Source organism: Canis aureus, chromosome 3, assembly GCF_053574225.1.
Source record: "Canis aureus isolate CA01 chromosome 3, VMU_Caureus_v.1.0, whole genome shotgun sequence".
Taxonomy (NCBI): Eukaryota; Metazoa; Chordata; class Mammalia; order Carnivora; family Canidae; genus Canis; species Canis aureus.
Genome location: NC_135613.1, coordinates 48,519,362 through 48,541,836, shown reverse-complemented (window position 1 = coordinate 48,541,836; position 22,475 = coordinate 48,519,362). Strand labels below are relative to the sequence as shown.

At 39.7% G+C, this 22,475-nt stretch overlaps 1 protein-coding gene across 4 annotated transcripts in view; it reads right to left on the bottom strand.

Annotated features, from left to right (window-relative positions):
- The window catches only part of ALDH3A2 (aldehyde dehydrogenase 3 family member A2), a 131,736-nt gene that overhangs the window by 66,701 nt on the left and 42,560 nt on the right, over window positions 1-22,475 (bottom strand). For all 4 annotated transcript variants that reach the window (XM_077892446.1, XM_077892447.1, XM_077892448.1 and 1 more), the window contains 2 exons: window positions 7,413-7,521; window positions 6,757-6,832 (listed from right to left, as the gene is read on the bottom strand). In XM_077892446.1, the coding sequence (XP_077748572.1) occupies window positions 6,757-6,832; window positions 7,413-7,521 (185 nt within the window). The remainder of the gene's footprint in view (window positions 1-6,756; window positions 6,833-7,412; window positions 7,522-22,475) is intronic.

Here is a 22,475-nt window from a genome sequence, read left to right as displayed (position 1 = left end):
TGACAATATGGTCTTTATTCAAATAAAGGCATTAACCCAGTGTTTAGCAGACACTGAAGAAAATCAACAGCAAGAAAAAAAAAAAAAAAAAAAAAAAAAGGAAAGACCAAAATGAGCATGCGGAAAAGCCAACACAAACAGCTCACATTTCTGTAGCAAATACAGCATGCAAGGAAAAAATAGCAAATGGGAAAAAATGAAATGAAACATACAAACACTAAACTAAAACATCCTATTTAAGGACTAGATAATGAAATAGGACAAAATAGTAAATTTTAATTTGAAAGACAAAGCTGAGGAAACATGCCAAAACAGAGACAGAAAGTGAGAGAAAAGAGACAAACAAATTAACCCATTAAGTCTACCATTTATATAAATTTCCTAGAGCTAAAGAAAAATCCAGTGCTTCAGACTGGAAGTCTATAAAGTGCCATACTGAATAAAAGAAAAAAGATTCACTTTTACCTAAGCAGATCCAAGGACAAAAAGAATATCTGAAAGATTTCCAGAAAAATATTCTCCTTCAAAAGAATAAGTGTCAAATTAGCATGAAAGGTCTATACCCAGGTGACATCATGGAAGATGGTGGAATAAGAAGCTCCAAGGATCAATCCTTTTACCCAATTTTTGAACTGTTAAGAAATGTCAAAAGCAACCATTTCAGAACTCTGGAGTCTAGCTGAAAGCTTGCAGCAATTGTGCATGATGAGGAAAGAGGCTAGTAAGTATAGATGAATTTTGGTGTTCTGCATAGTAGCTACTACCATTTCCCATCCCCTGGTCTCATGACAGGCAGCTACAGGGATGGCTGCCTGCATTCCTGATGTGGCTTACTGCGGCATGCTGGACAATAAAGATCTTTTCCTCCAAAAACCAGAGTTGTATGTTTTGCTCTCTTTGGCAGTTCACTAAGGAACTGGCACAGAGGCCGGCCACTGTCCTCAACCCCTTTGGGCCGAAGTGCCTTCCAATGCACTGCTTGTCACAGACAGAACTTTTAAAAAATAGTCTTTTCTTATTGGATCAATACATTTACAGATGCCTGGGTGGCTCAGTGGTTGAGCATCTGCTTTCAGCTCAGGGTGTGATCCCAGGGTCCTGGGATTGAGTCCCACATCAGGCTCCCTGCAGGGAGCCTGCTTCTCCTTCTGCCTGTGTGTCTGCTTCTCTGTATATGTCTCTCATGAATAAATAAAATCTTTTTAAAATTTTATTTTAAAGACATTTAAGGAAATCTGCTAGGCTACTGGCTGAATGATAATAGACACCATACACGACAAGGAACACAGTCTTTGCAAAAAAAAAAAAAAAAAGTGGTTTGGAAAACCACAAATGGACAACTGCAGAACAGCAATGAGAACAAGCAAAACAGCAATGGACAAGGAAGAAGGAGAACATGATTTCCAGTTATCTCATTACAATATTCAAAATGTAATTTCAACAGCAACAACAACAAAATCACAAGCATACAAAGAAAGAGGAAAGAATGGCCCATTCACAGGTGAAAGATAAATTGTCAGAAACTAGCAAATATTGTCAGAATCAATTTTTTCAGAACTCTTAACCAAAGACTTGCAGTGACCTGGGGAATGCTTCTTCAAGAAAATCTGCTGAGTCTTGGTAATAATTGGGAGCTCTGTGGTGTTCTCACTGACCTTAGTACTATCCCCTGCTCCCAGATCAGCAGTAACCTTGAAAAATAACAGCCCAGGGGCACCTGGGTGGCCTAGTCAGTTAAGCATCTGCCTTCAGCTCAGGTCATGATCCTAGGGTTCGAGGATCGAGCCTTGCATTGGGCTCCCTGCTCACAGGGAGTCTGCTTCTCCCTCTGTCCCGCCCCTCTCCCAACCCCGCACCCCACGCTACTATTCTCTCTCTTGCTCACTCACTCTCAAATAAATAAAACCTTTTGAAAAAAAGAAAAATAACAGCCTATATTTTCAAGATTGGAGGAGGAAGTGTCAGCTGAACTTTTTCAAACTTCATTCTCAAAGAATAATTATTTTGTAGATAGATCAATTATCTGGTTGTTCCTTAGAAGAACAGGTTTTTCATTTCATTTGACTCACACTTGCCCAGTGTTAACATTGATCTCTGAGAGATGTTTGTCAAAAATATTTATGGGGAAATGGTTTAGCTGCTGCTGTCTGAAGAAAAAAGATAAGAGTTGGCATAGACAATGGACAAACTAACAAGCCTGGTTAGGAAAATCTGGGTGATGCGATAGAAACAGCAGCTCTGAAAACTCTGACATATTCCTGGGAATCTAGAAGGCCATATGCACACATATGTCTGTGCACATGCTCAAGAAAGACCAGAGAAGGCCCTAATCTCTCACCTCTGGCTGAACTTGAGGCTCTGCACAAGCAGGAAATGAGGGGTTAAGGCCAAATTGTATTGGCCTGAGTGTTGAAGATATGCCCTGACACATGCACAGAGAGCCCCCCAGCCAAGAGTGGGAGATGTCTGGGATGCAAGTATCCAAGGAAATCTTTGTCCAATAATTAGCTGATCACTAAGCTAATGCAAGAGACTTTAGTGGCCACATTTGACCAAACAAACAAACAAACAAACAAACAAACAAAACAGATCTTACTAAACTAATTCATAAAAGTCACTCAGCGACAACAACAACAAAAAACCTTGGGGAGGCAGAATTCTGGTTTCCAGAACTGCCATATTATAGTATAAAAAATGGCCAGTTTCAAAAAAAATTAATAAAGAAATAAGAAAGTATGGCAGATATATGGGGGGTGGGGGGAAGGGGACGCAATTACTAAAACTTATCTTTGAAGAAGCCCAGACTTTGGACTCACAAAAAAACCCTTAAATCAGCTATTTTAAATATGTTCAAAGAGTTTTTTTTTTTAAACTGTATGTAAAGAACTAAAGGAAAATACGAGAATGATGTCTCATCAAATAGATAATATCAATGAAGAGAAAGATATTATAAGAGAAACATAAACTGTGGAGTTAAAAAGTACAAAAACTAAAATAAATAATTCAGTAGAGAGTCTCCACCTGGCAGAAGGAAGAATGAGTGAACCTGAAGATAGGATAATTGAGATTATTCCATATGAGAAATAGAAAGAAAAGTAAATGAAGAGAAATGAACAGAGGTGCAGAGACCTGTTGGCACACCAAGTACACACACACACACCGGTTGTCCCAGGAGGTGAGGAGACAGAAAGAGGCAGAAATAAAAGGTTTTAAAAAAAGAATGGCTACAAACTTTGATGAAATACATGAATCTACATATCCAAGACACTCAAAAGACACCAAGCTGGATAAACTCAAGGGAAAGGCAAGGTCATTTGCTGAGAGTGATGGCCAAAGATAGTCGGGAGGGATCAGTGGTTTGAGGAGAGCAGAGAAGGTCTAATATGGATTATAGAGATGGACAATGAGATGACCAAAGAGATGGAGGATAGGCAGTGCTGAGGGTATATTTGGGGTTGGTAGTCCTAAATTTCTAGGCAACCAATGTGTCCTAGAAATGGATCATGGCTTTTCCAAAATGATCAGTTATTAGCACAGAAAATGTGCAATTGGATTCCTCCAGGGTGGGGGATCTGCCATACAGGAGGGCGAAAGGAATTTAGGTTACTAGCAAGAGTTACTAAAATAACGCACTATGGCATCTAAGTTATATATGTAGAGAAGGAATGGCAGGGATGTCATGACAGACTGAGAATAAATGCAAAGTCAGAGGTGTCAACATATTAGAGGGCCCATGTGGTTGAAGAATCTTTTTAAGCACACACGCATGTTTGAAGGACTGGAGTTGTGGCCAACTGCAGGACTGGAGATGAACAGTTCTATGTGATGACAAAAAGCAAAGAATGACCATGGGACAGTGCACCTGAAGCAGGGAGAGAGTTCCTGGGGTGAGGACTAGGGCACTGGAGTGAGGGACTGGGACAATGGATGGCTCATCCATGCAGACGCTAAGTTTACCCAGGATGCTGGTAGGACTTGGGGATAAAGAGGAAGACTACAATGAAGATGCCAGAGCTTTAGATCAAAGAGGAGAAAATGGAAATATAAAAGTATATATCACGTGTACAGATGCCAGCAGCTGAAAAAGATAGGAAATACTGTCACTAACAGAACTGAGAAGCAAAAATGTCAGAATGTGCCAAAAAATATTAAAGATCAATAGGTACAAATGTAGGATGCTGCACGTGGACACAAGAAGACACCCACATGGAGGAAGGGTGGGGATGCAGCCATCAAAAATTATATTTCTCTAGCAGTCTGTCAGGAAGAATGAGCTAGAATGGAAATAGCTCGGCTCTAAATGGTGGTGACCAAGAGTACTATCTTCAGGTGTGTGTCAATTCAAGAGGGTGGAACTCAAAATAATATTCCACAAGGAATTACATGTATCTATCATGGAGAAGACTCTGCAGAGCATGAGAGCCACCTTCAGAGAGCTGTAAGGCTGTAACTCAGAAATGGACTTTCTCAGAAACATAGAATTGAAAGAAGTGGGTGAAAGTTAGTGGTGGGGAAGGGGAGGTTTTAACTCAAAATAAGGGTGTCCCAAGACCCAAAGCTGCCTCAGGAGACAGCAAGTTCCCTGTTGTTGAGGCCATAAAAATGTAAGCTGGACCACTTGGCACAGATGTATTGGAGGAATCCCAATGTCAGAAGGGTGATTACACCAAATAGCCCTTTAGATGCATTTAATCCCAAAATTTGCTAAATTTGGAAAGTTTTTTTGCCATTATGCCTCCCAGTATTTTTTTTTTTTTTCACTCCCAATTCTCTCTCCTCTACATTGGGAACCCTTAATTACATTTAGGTCAGTTATGGCTTGCTGATGCTCCATTCCTCTTTTTCTAGTCTTTCTTTCCTCTCCACATTTCATTTAGGATATGTGCCATTGCTCTGTCTTCAAGTTCACCTATCTCCTACAGTATCCAATCTGCTGTTAATCTCATCCAATATATTTTCATCTCATTTTTTCCCCAGATCTATAAATTCAACTTGTTGCTTTAAAAATCTTTGATGGCTTACTTTAACATGCTCATGTTTTCCTCCAACTTCTCCAAAATACAAAACAAGGTTATAAAAACTTTCATTATCCCTGTGTACTAACTATCGTTTATTTCATTTCTGGGTCAATTTCCTTGATTGTCTTCTCATTATGGATTTGTTTCTCACTTCTTTTCATGCCTGGTCACTTTTAATTGTGAGCAGACATTGTGAGTTTTACTTCCTTGGGTACTACACAGTCTTGTATTATTTTAGACACTCCTGAGGTGTGATGCAGTTAAGTTCTGGAATGCAGTTAAATTTCTTGGAAATGGTTTGATCCTTTCAGATTTGCTTTTATGTTTTGTTAGGAGGCACCAGAGCAGCCTTCATTCTAGGGCTGATTTTCCTCCACTGTTGAGGCAAGATGAGAACTCCAATTATGAGAACTCCACTAGCTGCCCCACACCTCACGAGGTTGGTTTGTTCTGGCTGGTGGGAACACAAATTCTTCCCAGCCCTGGTGAGCTTCAGAGATTGTTCTTCCTGCTACTTTCAGGTGATTTTCCCATAGCTTCAATTACTATCCTCATGGAAATAAGTTGAAGATGCAATGGAGACCTTCTCCAAACTCTCTCTGGAAGCTCTCTCCCGCTAGTGCTCTGCTTTGTGGACTCCAGTCACAGGCCTCCCCAAACTTCTAATTCCCTTCCTTCAACCCAAGAGATGAAAGGGCTTTGCCAGGTCCCCATCTGGGCTGTGGCCTGGAAATGCCCTCCTGGTGAGCTGGAGCAATCACAGGGTTTTCTGTTTCCTCTCTCATAGATTACTAATCCATGCTGCCTATTGTCTAGTGTCTGAAAAACATTTGAAAATATAGATTTTTGTCCAATTTTTTAGTTATTTAAAGCAGTAGAGTAAGTCCAGTCCCTATAATTCCATTGGACAATCTCCCCAGTCCTAAGATTTTATAAGAATATGTCGGGGTGCCTGGATGGCTCAGTTGGCTAAGCGTCTGCTCAGGTCCTGGGATCGAGCTCCACCTTGGGCTCCTTGCTCAGCAGAGTCTGCTTGTCCCTCTCCCTCTGCCCTACCCAACTTGTGACTTCTCTGTCAAATAAATAAGTACAATCTTTTAAAAAATATGTTTAAACATTCATCTAAAACCAGTGAGGTCATAGAAAAGAAGAAAAAAAAACAGTGAGGTCATATGAAAATAGAGCATACTTAAAAGTAATAAAACTGAATTTCTTCAGAATAGTAATCTGAGGCAACCAATGCAGATTACTGAAGCTTTTTCATCAGGAGGATCTGGTTTATTCAAAAGGTACTTCATTATATCTAAATAATTACAGAGTTGCAGAAAATGCAATAAAATTCAACATAAGACTGACTTAATGATTAATACCAATTCTGCCCTTTTGATTCAGGCATGCATGGTGTCAGTGTGCTTTGGACTGGGAGATGCCTTTCTGGGGATGAAGATGTTCCACATGTTTTTCTGTGTCTCTTTGAGCAAAACTAGCACTGAGCACAAGAGAAACCCTACTCAGGTTTGATAAATAAAGAAACTGGATATTGGAGGAATAGGGGATGGTTATCAGGGGCTTCCTTCACCCAAATTCATTCAAAGTTGGTACTCTGGTTCTCATTCCTGGCTGCACTATGGATTTTCCTATGCAGGAAAATAGTACTCACCTCATCAAACCATAAAAGTACACTGAATAAAAGAAAGTATAAAACAGAAAACATTTTTTTAAGAAGGTGAGTACATACTTGTCACTGGTAAATATGTAGGCAACGACATCCTTCAAAGCTGCAAGTAAAACGCCCACTACGAGTGCGCAAACACCTGAAATATACAGAAGAAGCAACTGGAAATGAGAATTCTCCAGCGTGTAATAAATCCTAGGACTGGATGCTCATGAGATATTTCTGTCAATGGTGTAAGAAATGTGATAATTTAAAGTGCTTCTTCTTACTGTCTATGAAAAGAACAACGAAGATCAGATGATTCTGATTCCTTTTCCTAAGGCGGATGCCTAGAAAAGATGTCAGTAAGATATCAATACAATCAGAATCTTCTCTAACTGCTCAGATCCCAAAATATTAAAACTGCTAGAGGAGGCAGCGATCCAGAATGTGGCAAATCAGTCGTCACACAGACTTTGGTCAGAAAATAAGCCTGCAGATGCTAACAATATGAAAAAATTTTCAACAGTACGGAGAGTAACATTAGATCATCGGTACCTAATAACAGAAAATCATAATTAGAAGTTTTCTTTAACTGAGTAAAGTGGAAAGAGCTTCAAGGATATTTAAGCTGAGTACATCTCCATAAGTCAATTCCCTAGAGAAATTGATTATGTGTATTTTAACTCAACACACAGAACTCAGTATGGACACCAGAGAGTGGAACTGCTTTAACTTACCCGCACACAGAAGAACAGTGACGCTAGAGTGCCAAGCCTGCTCAGCATTCCCTGCACCCAGAGCATTACCCACTCGGACACTGGCCGCCACACCAAAGCCCAGGGGCACCTGAGAATGAACAATCACAAATCATAGTAAGTCCGAGGGCCTGAAAGTTAGAATGTTAGTGCCCTCAGGTCCAATCACGTGAGAAGCCTAGAGAGACTGGAATCTGTGTTCTAGAACTGGTTCTATTACATCTGAGCTGCGTGCCCATAATCAAATTGCTCAGTCCCACTAACACCCAATTTCTTCATTGCTACAGAAATACAGTGGCTGCCCTGACCACTCACATATATCAGAGCAGAATTCCTTAATGAAGCGGGACTTGAGGGTAAAGCACCTCCTTTATTGGCTAAACACATACACCATCAAGATTTAATTTAATCTTGCTACATTCTACAAGAGAAGATTTAATATATTATAAATGTATAAATAATTTGTAAAAATTAAATGAACTATGAGAAAAAGCACTTAGAACAAAGCCTGGCACACTGTAGGAACTCAATAAATGTTGATGAAATCTGACTCTGTAACTCCCATCATGTCAAACATCCCATATATTGAATTATGCAGGACACTGAAATATGTCCCTTCAAAATAGCAAAAATCTATTTTTCATCATTCATTACAGAAATCTGAAACTATAAGTTTTCTTGCTTCTTGAATAGACCATTATTCAACCTTCAGGGTCATGTTTTTCACCTCCTTTTATTGTCCTGTAATACAGTGTTGCCCTCAGGATCTATTCAGGTAACATGGATTGTTACTGAATACTCTGGTTTTAGCTGTCATGTCTGCTGACAATTTATATATCAGCTTTAACTTTTCATTCCTACTAAAAACAGCATTCTCCCAACAATCTCTGTTACTATTTTGAGAATCAGCATGAGTTGGTAAAAAAAAATGTATATATACATATATTCAATTAAAAACTTTGAAAAACAATGGACTTGACTATATAAAACATTTTAAGACTTGTCTGCCCAGGGTACGCCTAATTGTCCTCTGGTTCAAGATGAGTGACTGGCTCACATGTTCAACTCTCTTCCCTCCCATATCCCATTAAAATGTCAGTAAAGATGCTTAGCAGAAACATAGTACATTCACAACACTGAGAATAAGAGAGCAGACTGGCTTCTAGAAGAGGGAAAGCACATTTCATAATCCTGGGGTAGAACCACAGGAAGCCACAATCCCAAATACAAACAGGCAGAGGCCAGATCCTGCTAGTTCTTCCCAGTGCAGCCTCAGAAGGCTTGAAACTTCAAGTACATCAGCGAGGCAGTGATGAGCACTACACAGGGAGATTTGGTACCAACAGCACATCCAGACCCCATGGCCTATCTGGATCTCACTCTGAGACTCACAACACTCAGAAAGACTAGGCGAAAATAGAAAAAGCAAAGCAGGAGAGCTCCTTGTATGATGTGAGCACCTCAGAACCAAGCCCTTCTTTTTTTTTAATATTTTATTTATTTATTCATGAAAGACACAGAGGAGAGAGAGAGGCAGAGACATACACAGAGGAAGAAGCAGGCTCCATGCAGGGAGCCCGATGTGGGACTCGATCCCGGGTCTTCAGGATCATGCCCTGGGTCGAAGGCAGGCGCTAAACCACTGATCGCTGAGCCACCCAGGGATCCCCAGAACCAAGCCCTTCTTGTTTTGTCTTGGGGGTGGGTGGGTCATGGGAAGTGGGGTAGAGCAGAGGTTGAGGAGGTCAGACTGCTTGCTCCTCACCCATAAACCCTAAAATGAAGATCCCACTTGATAGATGCTACCTTTGTACTCAGCTCCCTGCTGGTCCTTCCCATTCAAGGGAAAGGTCTGTCAGAAAAATCTGACAGTTTCCAATTGTTACTGTCAGAAAAATCCCCAAGTAACAACGTCAGAAAAGCCATGCCAGCCATTTATTTTATAAATCAATGTATTCATGCTTTCATAAGTACAAAGGGACTAATAAAGATCACCAGATCTTTGAGGAAAACCAAAGAACACATCCCCTCAAAAGACTAAGATAAATAAAAGACCAACTGAGCTCAGAAGAAACAAAGAGGTGACTCAAAGCATGGAAGAGAACGTCTGATAAGATACTTAAAAGATAATGCAGCATAAAACAAGAACAGGTTCCCATAAAGCAGGGACTATAAGGGAAAAAGAAAGGGTTCTTAGAAAATAAAAACAAAAGTGAAAAGATTTAATAGCAAAAAGACAAAGAGATTCTTTCTAATGGATGGAAAAAAAAAAAAAACAAGTTCAATATTGGAGGTCAACCTCCACCTCATAGGAAATTAAAAAGAGAAGAGACTAGAGTGTCTGGGTGGCTCAATTGGTTAAGCGTCTGCCTTCGGCTCAGGGCATGATCCCAGGATGCGGGATCAAGTCCCACATCAGGCTCCCTGCTCAGTGGGAAGTCTGCTTCTCCCTCTGCCCCTCTACCCAGCTTGTGCTCTCTCAAATCAATAAAATCTTTAAAAAGAGAAAGAAAGAGAAAGAGAAAGAAAAAGAGAAAGAGAAAGAAAGATGCCTGGGTGGCTCAGTGGTTGAGTCTCTCCCTTTGGTTCAGGGCATGATCCCTGAACCTGGGATCGAGTTCCACACTGGGCTTCCTGCAGGGAGCCTGCTTTTCCCTCTGCCTATGTCTCTGCCTCTCTCTGTCTCTCTCATGAATAAATAAATCTTTAAAAAAGAGAGAGGGAAAAGGTACAGAAAAGGGAGAAAGAATAATATTTTTGAAACTTCATAGAGTTGAAGAAAGGGCATACCAAGCACTAATAATAAGCAGGGTAGGGATCCCTGGGTGGCGCAGCGGTTTAGCGCCTGCCTTTGGCCCAGGGCGCGATCCTGGAGACCCGGGATCGAATCCCACATCGGGCTCCCGGTGCATGGAGCCTGCTTCTCCCTCTGCCTGTGTCTCTGCCAATCTCTCTCTCTCTCTCTGTGACTATCATAAATAAATTAAAAAAAAAAAAAAGGCAGGGTAAGCAAAGTACCACCTTCAGGAGAAGAACATACTTGAGAAACTTCAGAACTACATGGACAAAGAAATAAATGCTACAACCTTCAAAGAGAGAAACCATGTTGTCACAAAGGAATAAGAACCAGATTAAGATCAGACTTCACTTGAGTACCTCAATGCTAGATGACCATACAGTAATGCCTTAAAAATTCTGAGGGAAGATTGTTTTGAACCTACAATTCTATACTCAGCCAAATTACTGAACAAGTGTATGGGGAAATAAAGACTCTTTCAAATGTGTATGGCTCACAGTTTAACCTCCATATAATCTTAGGAAAAAGTTCTTTGACTAAATAATCCAATTTTTTAAGAGGGTGGAAGGAGCAGTGGGAAAGGGAGAGAGAGAATCTTAAGTAGGCTCCACACTCAGTGCGGAGCCCAACGTGGGGTTTGAACTCACAATCCTGAGATAACGACCTCAGCTGAAATCAAGAGTTGGATATTTAACCAACTGAGCTACCCAGGCGCCTCAATAATCCAAATGTTTTTTCAAAGGAATATAATAAAGTAGAAGAAGTGAGATACAAGAAACTGTAGACTTAATTCACGAGGAAAGTAAAAAATTAACTGTGGTGTGACAGCTGTGGGGCACCCCAGGAAAAAGTCTAGGACTCAGAGATTCGAATTAAAGCAGGGAATCGAAGAGCCCTAAGCTCTTCAAGAAGAAAATGGAATTATACTGAATGATCTGGTCAAACACTGCATGACTTTAGTAGAAGGGTGAAGGTATATGCTGCTCTCAATAGGAAATAAATATACACTATGAAAAAGGCCTCTGGGGCACCTGGGTGGCTCAGTTGGTTAAGGGTCTGGCTTTGGCTTGGGTTATGATCCTGAGGTCCTGGGATCAAGTCCCACGTCAGACTGCCAGCTCTCCCTCTGCCACTCTCCCTGCTCGTGTGTGCACTCTCTCTCTCTCTCAAATAGTCTTTTAAAAAATAAATCTTTGGGATGCCTGGGTGGCTCAACGGTTGAACATATATGTACGCCTTTGGCCCAGGGTGATGCTGGAGACCCGGGATTGAGTCCCACATCTGGCTCCCTACATGGAGTCTGCTTCTCCCTCTGCCTGTGTCTCTGCCTCTGTCTCTCATGAATAAATGAAATCTTTTAAAAAAAATAAATATTTAACTGGGTGTTAAACTATATGTTGGCAAATCAAACTTCAACAAAAATAAAAAAATAAAAAATAAATATTTAAATTAATAAAATAATTTTCAAGTATAAAGAGGTCAGACAAATTGATAAGAAAAAGAATCTCACTAGAGCCCAAACTGATAAATGGACAAAGGATATAAACAGGTAATGAAAAGAAAATATAAAGATAGTCAACCTCACTAATTTGAAAAAATTAAAATAATATATGTTGGATTAACAAAAATTTTCAGAAGGAATACTCATTTCTAACAAAATTTTCTTCATTTGAGATTATATTCTCAAGGATAAAATTCCACATGTTAGAAGATATTCAGTCCATTTTCAGTGAAGTGATGAAGTGAACAGGGCTATATTCAAGTGCTGATCACACAGAGGCAAATCGGTTTAACTATTTTTTTGAAAAGTCTTTAAAAAATGAAAAATGTGCCCTTTCACAAAGATGGCACTGAAGGTGAAGAAGGAAGCCCCTGCCCCTCCCAAAGCCGAAGCCAAAGCAAAGGCTTTGAAAGCTACCAAAGCGGTGCTGAGGGACTCCTGGGTGGCTCAGTGGTTGAGTGTCTGCCTTTGGCTCAGGGCGTGATCCTGGTCCAGGGATCCAGTCCTGCATCAGGCTTCCTACATGGAGCCTGCTTCTCCCTCTTCCTGTGTCTCTGCTTCTCTCACTGTATCTCTCATGAATCAATAAATAAAAATCTAGGAAGGAAGGAAGGAAGGAAGGAAGGAAGGAAGGAAGGAAGGAAGGAAGGAAGGAAGGAAGGAAGGAAGGAAGGAAGGAAGGAGGGCTGAAAGGTGTGCACAGTCACAAAAAAAAAAAAAAAAAAAAAAAAGATCCGTATGCCACCTACATTCCAACGACCCAAGACCCTGCGTCTCCGAAGGCAGACCAAATATCCTTAAAAGAGCGCCCCCAGGAGAAACAAGCTTGATTACTAGGCCATCATCAAGGTCCCCCTGACTACTGAGTCAGCCATGAAGAAAACAGAAAACAACACACTTGTGTTCATTATGGATGTCAAGGCCAATAAGCACCAGATCAAACAGGCTGTGAAGAAGCTCTATGACATTGATGTGTCCAAGGTCAACACCTTGATCATGCCTGATGGAGAGAAGAAAGCATATGTTCGACTGGCTCCCGACTATGATGCTTTGGATGTTGCCAACAAAATTAACATCATCTAAACTGAGTTCAGTTGGCTATAAATCTAAATATAAACTTTTTCACCATAAAAAAAAAGAAAAAGGTTGATGTGATGATGTCTGTTGAAAAAAAGGCAGCATAGCACTGGGGGAAAAATTACCCTTTTATTCCCCCTCAAACTTAACTGCTCATAGCCTCCTGTTAACTGGAACCTTACCAATAACTTAAACTGTCGGGATCCCTGGGTGGCGCAGCGGTTTGGCGCCTGCCTTTGGCCCAGGGCGCGATCCTGGAGACCCGGGATCGAATCCCACGTCAGGCTCCCGGTGCATGGAGCCTGCTTCTCCCTCTGCCTGTGTCTCTGCCTCATTCTCTCTCTCTCTCTCTGTGACTATCACAAAAAAAAAAAAAAAAAAACCTTAAACTGTCAATTAACACATATTTTATACGTCTTATGTATTATGTACTGCCTTTTTACAATAAAGCTGGGAAAAAAGTCATAAAGAAAATACACTGATAGTATCATTCTATAAAAACTCCACATACAAATGGACCCATGCAGTTCAAACCTGTGTTGTTCATGGGTCGACTGTATTTGGATTTAATTCTACCATTTTATTATGTATGAATTATAATGCTTTCTTTTTTGCTTATTTATCTTCATTACTTTCACTGCCTTATGTTGGATTGATCATGTTTTTTTTTTAAGATTTTATTTATTTATTCATGAGACACAGAGAGAGAGAGAGAGAGAGAGGCAGAGACACAGACAGAAGGAGAAGCAGGCTCCATGCAGGGAGCCCGATGTGGGACTCGATCCCGGGACTCCAGGATCAGGCCCTGGACTGAAGGTGGTGCTAAACTGCTGAGCCACCCGGGCTGCCCAGATCATGTTTTTTTTCTTAATTCCCTTTTGTATCCCTGCTACTGGCTTGGAAACACATCCTATTTCCCCTCTCTTGGATAGTCCCCTTAAACTAGTTTGTCAACATGCATAGACTTTAAAACTTTTAACTTAATCAACTATTTCCCACCTTCTTCCTATGTCTAGATTGTTTTAACTAAGAAAATGCTCTCCCAATTTCTTATTACTAGTAAGGATTTTATTTCTACCTAATTTTGCACTGTGCAAATTAGTTGAATTTTTCTTTATAGTCCGTGCTGGTTTAGATACATCCATATTTATCAATTTCTTTGCTTACCATTGTTTTGACACCAATGTTTCTTTCAGTGATACTCTGTGATGTCTCTCAGTGTTTTAATCTGTTCCTTCTCGAGCCCTAGCTTAGTTGGATAAGGACTGACATGGACCTCCAAATATTTTGATTATATCATTTCATGGTCTTCAGGTTTTTATTGCAATTGTTGAAGGATGACTCATCCAACCTTGTTCATTTTCCAAGCTTGTTTTGATTATTTGGGGTCCCTTGCATCTCTGTATGAATTTTAGGATCAGTTTATCCAATCTGCAAGAAAGACCAGTTCAAACTTTGAAAGAGATTACACTGAAAGTGTAGATCACCTTTGGTGGTAGTGGTGGGGTGTGTGATGCCAATAGACAATACTGAGTTTTCTAATCCATGAACATGGGAAATCTTTTCATTTACTCAAGTATTCTTTCATTTCTTTCAATAATGTTTTGTAGCTTTCAGTGCACAGGTTTCACCTTTCTTTGGCTGAATTTACTACTGACTATTCTTTTTGATGGCGGGGCTAATGGAACCATTTTCTTAATTCCATTTTCAGATTGCTCATTGCTAGTGTTATGTAAATACAACTGATTTTTGTGTACTGATGTGGCATTCTGCAATGTGGCATTCAGAACTCATTTATTAGCTCTAGTAGTTTCAGTGTGTGTGTGTGTGTACACTACTTTGGGTTTTCTATAGATAAAATAATGTCATCTGCAAATACAGATAATTGTACTTCTTCCTTTCCAATCTGGATGCCTAATATTTTTTCTTCCTAATTGCCCAGGCTAGAATCTCCAATACCATGTTCATTATGATTTCTGAACACTGAGATTATGTCTCACTTCAAGGGTCTATCTCTGTCTCTTATTTTTTTTTTATTTATTTATGATAGTCACAGAGAGAGGGAGAGAAAGAGAGACAGGCAGAGGAAGAAGCAGGCTCCATGCACCGGGAGCCCGATGTGGGATTCGATCCCGGATCTCCAGGATCGCGCCCTGGGCCAAAGGCAGGCGCCAAACCGCTGCGCCACCCAGGGATCCCATCTCTGTCTCTTATTAAATGGCTCTGAATACTGCATCTTTTATTGTCTGTGAAATTCCTACTGGATGCACATAAGGATCTATACCTTTCATATATTCTATCTCTACTTTTTCCCATTTTTATTTATTGTGGTTAAAAAACACATAAAATACATAACTTAAGTATTTCCTATTACTCCAATTATGTTTTTTAACCATATAGTCATTTTTAATGTACAGTTTAATATACTAAATAGACTCATAATGTTGTGCAACTATCACCACCATCCACCTCCAGAACTTTCTTCATCTTATGAAACTGAAACTCTATTATAAATAAACAATAAACAGCTCCTCCCCAATTCCCCTCCCAACCTCTGGCAACCACCATTCTACTTGTGGCTATGATTTTCACTATGCTGAGGACCTCATATAAGTGGAATCACACAATAAAGGCATACCTTGTTTTACTGTGCTTTGCTCTAGTGCACTTTGCAGATACTGCGATATTTAAAAATTAAAATCTGTGGCAATCCTGCATCAAGCAAGTCTATTGCCACCATTCCTTCATGTCTCTGCATCACATTTGGTGATTCTTGTAATATTTCAAACTTTTTCATGATTATTACATTTATTATGATGATCTGTAATCAGTGATCTTTGATGTTACTGATGCTATTGTTTTGGGGTGCCACAAGCTGCATCTATTTAAGACAACAAACCTAACTGATAAATGTTATGTGTATTATGACTGTTCCACAACTGGACATTCCCCCATCTCTCTCCCTCTTCCTAGTCCTCCCCCTTCCCTGAGACCAAAAATATTAAAATTGGGGCAATAATCCTATAATGACCCATGAGTGTTCAAGGGCAAAGAAGAGTCACACGTCTCTTAATTTGTATCAAAAGCTAGACATGATTGGGCTTAGTGAGGAAGGGATCTCAGAAGCTGAGACAGGCTGAAAGTGAGGCCTCTCGCACCAAACAGCCAAGCTGGGAAGGCAGAGGAGAAGTTCTTGAAGGAAAGGGTAAGTGTCACTCCAGGGAGCACAAGAATGAGAACAAAGCACTCTTGGATGTGGAGAAAGGTTTAGTGTTCTGGAGAGAAGGCCTAACCAACCCCAACACTCCCTGAAGCCAAAGCCTAACCCAGAGCCAGGCCCTGACTCCCTTCCCTTTTGTGAAGGCTGGGAGGTGAGGAAGCTGCAGGAGAAAGTCTGAAGCTAGCAGAGGTTGGTTCCAGAGGTTTAAGGAAAGAAGCCATCTCCATACCATCAAAGTGAAAAGTCAAGCAGCAAGTGCTGATGCAGAAGCTGCAGCAAGTTCTCCAGAAGATGGAGCTCAGATAACGAATGAAGGTTATGAGAAGGCACTCAACAACAGATTTTCAATGCACATGAAATGGCCTTATATCAGAAGATACCATCTAGGACTTTCACAGCTAGAGACAAATCAGTGTCTGGCTTCAAACGTTCAAAGGAAAGGCTTTACTCTCTTGTTAGGGCCTAATGACTAAGTTGAAGCCAATGCTGACTTACCAGTTTAGAAATCCTAGGGCCCGTTAGAATTACGCTAAATCAGGGTGCCTGAGTGGCTCAGTGGTTGAGTGCCTGCCTTTGGCTCAAGTCATGATCCCAGGGGTCCTGGGATCGAGTCCTGCATTGGGCTCCCCATGGGGAACCTGCTTCTCCCTCTGCCTCTCTCTCTGTGTCTCTCATGAATAAATAAATAAAATCTTAAAAAAAAAAACTTTAAAAGAATTATGCTAAATCTACTCTCCTGTGCTCTATAAATGGAATAACAAAAACTGGATGATAGTACATATATTTACAACACAGTTCTCTGAATAGTTTAAGCCCACTGTTGAGAACTACTTCTCAGAAAAAAAGATTCCTTTCAAAATATTACTGTTGATTGACAATGCACCTGGGTCATCCAAAAGCTCCAATGCAGATGCACAGTGGGATTTCTGTTGTTTCTGGGCTTGCCAACAGAGTGTCAAATCTGCAACCTACGGATCAAGGAGTAATTTTAACTTTCAAGTCTTACTATTTAAGAAATACATTTCATAAGGCTATTCCTGTCATAGAGAGTTATGCTTCTGATGGATGTGGGCAAAGTAAATTGGAAACCATCTGGAAATGATTCACCATTCTAGATGCCATTAAGAACATTCATCATTAATGGGAAGAAGTCAAAATATCAACAATAGGAGTTTAGAGGAAGCTGATTTCAACCCTATGGATGACTCTGAGGAGTTCAAGACTTCAGTGGAGGAAGTAACTACAGATATGGTAGAAATAGCAAGAGAACTAGAAACAGAAAGGGAGTCTGAACATGGGACTGAACGGCTGCAATCTCATGACAAAACTTCAGTAGATGAGGAGTTGTTTCTTATGGATGAGCAAAGAAAATGGTTTCTTATGATGACAACCACTCCTAGTGAAGACACTGTGAAGACTGTTGAAATGACAAAACAAAGGATTTAGAATATCTCACGAACTTACTTGATTAAAGCAGCAGCAGGGTTTGAGAGGATTGACTCCAATTTTGAAAGAAGTTCTGAGATGGATAAAATGCTATCAAACAGCATTCAGTGCTACAGAGAATTCATTCATGAAAGAAGAGTCCATCAATGCGGCAAACTTTAGTGTTCTCATTTTTAAAAATTGCCGTGGCCACCCCAACCTGCAGCAGCCACCACCCTGATCAGTCAGCAGCCAGCAACATCAAGACAGGACCCTCAAAAAAAAAAAAAAAAAAGGACAGGACCCTCCACCAGCAAAAAGATCCCAACTTGCTAAAAACTCAGATGATGGTTAGTATTCTTTAGCAATGAACTATTTTAAGTAGGATATGTACATTTTTTTAGACATGTTATTATACACTTAACAGACTGTATAGTATAAACATGACTTGCATATGTACTGTAAAACAAAAAAACTTTTCATTCACTTTATTGTGACATTCACTTTGTGGTGGTGGCCTGGAACCAAACCTGCAATACCTCTGAGGTTTGCCTGTATTTGTCTTTTTGTGACTGCCTTACTTCACTTAGTATATTGTCCCAAGGTTCATCCATTTTGTAGCATGTGACTCTCCTTCCTTTTTATGGCTGAATAGTACTCCATTGTGTGGAGATATATATATATATATATATGATATATATATATCATGTTTGCTTGATATATATGTATATATATGTATGCATATATATGTATATATATGTATATATATATGTATGCATGATATATATATATCATGTTTGCTTATCTGTACACTTACACTTATCTTAAAGCAAAAAAGCAAAAAAGAAATAGCTGTAAAGCAAAAAAGAAATAGCATTTGTGCATGAGGCACACAGAGAACCTACTTAATGATTCCTTGCACTGTGGTCTTATTCACACTCAGTCCTTTCAGATAATACACAGTAAGAATTTGAAAATCTTCTGTACTTTAACTCCACATGTTGGTGGACATGTGGGTTGCTTCCATTGTTGGCTCCTGTGAATAACGCAGCTATGAACAAGGTTGTACAGTAGTTCTTGAAGATCCTGCTTTTAATTTTCGTGTATACCCCAAAATGACATTGCTGGATCATATCATACTTTTATTTTTAATTTTTTGAAGAACCACAACATTTTCTTTTCATAGTGAGTGCACCATTGGTGGTTGGTCCCACCACCAGCAGTGTACAAGGGTCTCAATTTTTCTGTACTTTCACCAACTTCTATTAGTTGTTTTTATTTTTTTAATAATAGCCATCCTAAAAAAAAATAATAGCCATCCTAACAGGTATGAGATGATATCCCAATGTGTTTTTTCATTAATATTTCCTAATGATCAGTGATGGTGGGCATCTTTTCATGTGCTTACTGTCCATATGCGTATCTTCCTTGGAGAAATACCTATTCAAGTCCTTTGCTCACTTTTTAATCCAGTTGATTTTTTGCTACTGAGTTTTAGGAGTTCTGACTATATTCTGGGGTATATAGACAGAGAATTTGTGAATATTTTCCCATAGGATTTGTGAATATTTTCTCATTTTGTGGGTTGCCTTTTTACTCTGTGGATCTTGTCTTTGGATGCATGCACATAATTTTTCAATTTTCATAAATTCCAGCTTGTCTGGTTTTCTTGTTGTTGTTGCCTGAGCCTTTGGTGTCACATGCAAGAAACCATTGCCAAATCCAATGCTGTGAAGCTTCTGCCTTATGTCATCTTCTGTAAGTTTTATTGTTTAGGGCTTACACTTAGGTCTTCGATCCACTTTGAGTAAGAGTTAAGAGTGCAACTTCATTCTTCTGTATGTGAGATATCCAGTTTTCCAGTACTCGTTATTGAAAAGACTGTCCTTTCCCCATTGAATGGTCTCATCATCTTTGTTAAAAATCATCTGATCAAAAAAAAATCATCTGATCACATATGCATGGGTTGGTCTTTGTACCTAATTCCATCTATTTACATGTCTTTCTTTTCTTTTCTTTTTAAATTTATTTTTTATTGTTGTTCAATTTACCAACATACAGAATAACCCCCAGTGCCCGTCACCCATTCACTCCCGCCCCCCACCCTCCTCCCCTTCTACCACCCCTAGTTCGTTTCCCAGAGTTTGCATGTCTTTACGTTCTGTCTCCCTTTCTGATATTTCCCACACATTTCTTCTCCCTTCCCTTATATTCCCTTTCACTATTATTTATATTCCCCAAATGAATGAGAACATATAATGTTTGTCCTTCTCCGACTGACTTACTTCACTCAGCATAATACCCTCCAGTTCCATCCACGTTGAAGCAAATGGTGGGTATTTGTCATTTCTAATAGCTGAGTAACATTCCATTGTATACATAAACCACATCTTCTTTATCCACTCATCTTTTGATGGACACCGAGGCTCCTTCCACAGTTTGGCTATTGTGGCCATTGCTGCTATAAACATCGGGGTGCAGGTGTCCCAGCGTTTCATTGCATCTGTATCTTTGGGGTAAATCCCCAGCAGTGCAATTGCTGGGTCGTAGGGCAGGTCTATTTTTAACTCTTTGAGGAACCTCCACACAGTTTTCCAGAGTGGCTGCACCAGTTCACATTCCCACCAACAGTGTAAGAGGGTTCCCTTTTCTCCGCATCCTCTCCAACATTTGTGGTTTCCTGCCTTCTTAATTTTCCCCATTCTCACTGGTGTGAGGTGGTATCTCATTGTGGTTTTGATTTGTATTTCCCTGATGGCAAGTGATGCGGGGCATTTTCTCATGTGCATGTTGGCCATGTCTATGTCTTCCTCTGTGAGATCTCTCTTCATGTCTTTTGCCCATTTCATGATTGGATTGTTTGTTTCTTTGGTGTTGAGTTTAAGAAGTTCTTTATAGATCTTGGAAACTAGCCCTTTATCTGATACGTCATTTGCAAATATCTTCTCCCATTCTGTAGGTTGACTTTTAGTTTTGTTGACTGTATCCTTTGCTGTGCAAAAGCTTCTTATCTTGATGAAGTCCCAATAGTTCATTTTTGCTTTTGTTTCTTTTGCCTTCGTGGATGTATCTTGCAAGAAGTTACTGTGGCCGAGTTCAAAAAGGGTGTTGCCTGTGTTCTTCTCTAAGATTTTGATGGAATCTTGTCTCACATTTAGATCTTTCATCCATTTTGAGTTTATCTTTGTGTATGGTGAAAGAGAGTGGTCTAGTTTCATTCTTCTGCATGTGGATGTCCAATTTTCCCAGCACCATTTATTGAAGAGACTGTCTTTCTGCCAATGGATAGTCTTTCCTCCTTTATCGAATATTAGTTGACCATAAAGTTCAGGGTCCACTTCTGGGTTCTCTATTCTGTTCCATTGATCTATGTGTCTGTTTTTGTGCCAGTACCACACTGTCTTGATGACCACAGCTTTGTAGTACAACCTGAAATCTGGCATTGTGATGCCCCCAGATATGGTTTTCTTTTTTAAAATTCCCCTGGCTATTCGGGGTCTTTTCTGATTCCACACAAATCTTAAAATAATTTGTTCTAACTCTCTGAAGAAAATCCATGGTATTTTGACAGGGATTGCATTAAACGTGTATATTGCCTTGGGTAACATTGACATTTTCACAATATTAATTCTGCCAATCCATAAGCATGGAATATTTTTCCATCTCTTTGTGTCTTCCTCAATTTCTTTCAGAAGTGTTCTATAGTTTTTAGGGTATAGATCCTTTACATCTTTGGTTAGGTTTATTCCTAGGTATCTTATGCTTTTGGGTGCAATTGTAAATGGGATTGACTCCTTAATTTCTCTTTCTTCAGTCTCATTGTTAGTGTATAGAAATGCCACTGATTTCTGGGCATTGATTTTGTATCCTGCCACGCTACCAAATTGCTGTATGAGTTCTAGCAATCTTGGGGTGGAGACTTTTGGGTTTTCTATGTAGAGTATCATGTCATTGGCGAAGAGGGAGAGTTTGACTTCTTCTTTGCCAATTTGAATGCCTTTAATGTCTTTTTGTTGTCTGATTGCTGAGGCTAGGACTTCCAGTACTATGTTGAATAGCAGTGGTGAGAGTGGACATCCTGTCTTGTTCCTGATCTTAGGGGAAAGGCTCCCAGTGTTTCCCCATTGAGAATGATATTTGCTGTGGGCTTTTCGTAGATGGCTTTTAAGATGTTGAGGAATGTTCCCTCTATCCCTACACTCTGAAGAGTTTTGATCAGGAATCGATGCTGTATTTTGTCAAATGCTTTCTCTGCATCTAATGAGAGGATCATATGGTTCTTGGTTTTTCTCTTGCTGATATGATGAATCACATTGATTGTTTTACGAGTGTTGAACCAGCTTTGTGTCCCAGGGATAAATCCTACTTGGTCATGGTGAATAATTTTCTTAATGTATTGTTGGATCCTATTGGCCAGTATCTTGTTGAGAATTTTTGCATCCATGTTCATCAGGGATATTGGTCTGTAATTCTCCTTTTTGGTTGGGTCTTTGTCTGGTTTTGGAATTAAGGTGATGCTGGCCTCATAGAACGAATTTGGAAGTACTCCATCTCTTTCTATCTTTCCAAACAGCTTTAGGAGAATAGGTATGGTTTCTTCTTTAAACGTTTGATAGAATTCCCCTGGGAAGCCATCTGGCCCTGGACTCTTGTGTCTTGGGAGGTTTTTGATGACTGCTTCAATTTCCTCCCTGGTTATTGGCCTGTTCAGGTTTTCTATTTCTTCCTGTTCCAGTTTTGGTAGTTTGTGGCTTTCCAGGAATGCGTCCATTTCTTCTAGATTGCCTAATTTATTGGTGTATAGCTGTTCATAATATGTTTTTAAAATCGTTTGTATTTCCTTGGTATTGGTAGGAATACCTTTCTCATTCATAATTTTATTAATTTGAGTCTTCTCTCTCTTCTTTTTAATAAGGCTCTCCTTTCATAATTTAATAAGGCTTTCTCATTCATAATTTTATTAATTTGAGTCTTCTCTCTCTTCTTTTTAATAAGGCTCTCCTTTCATAATTTAATAAGGCTTTC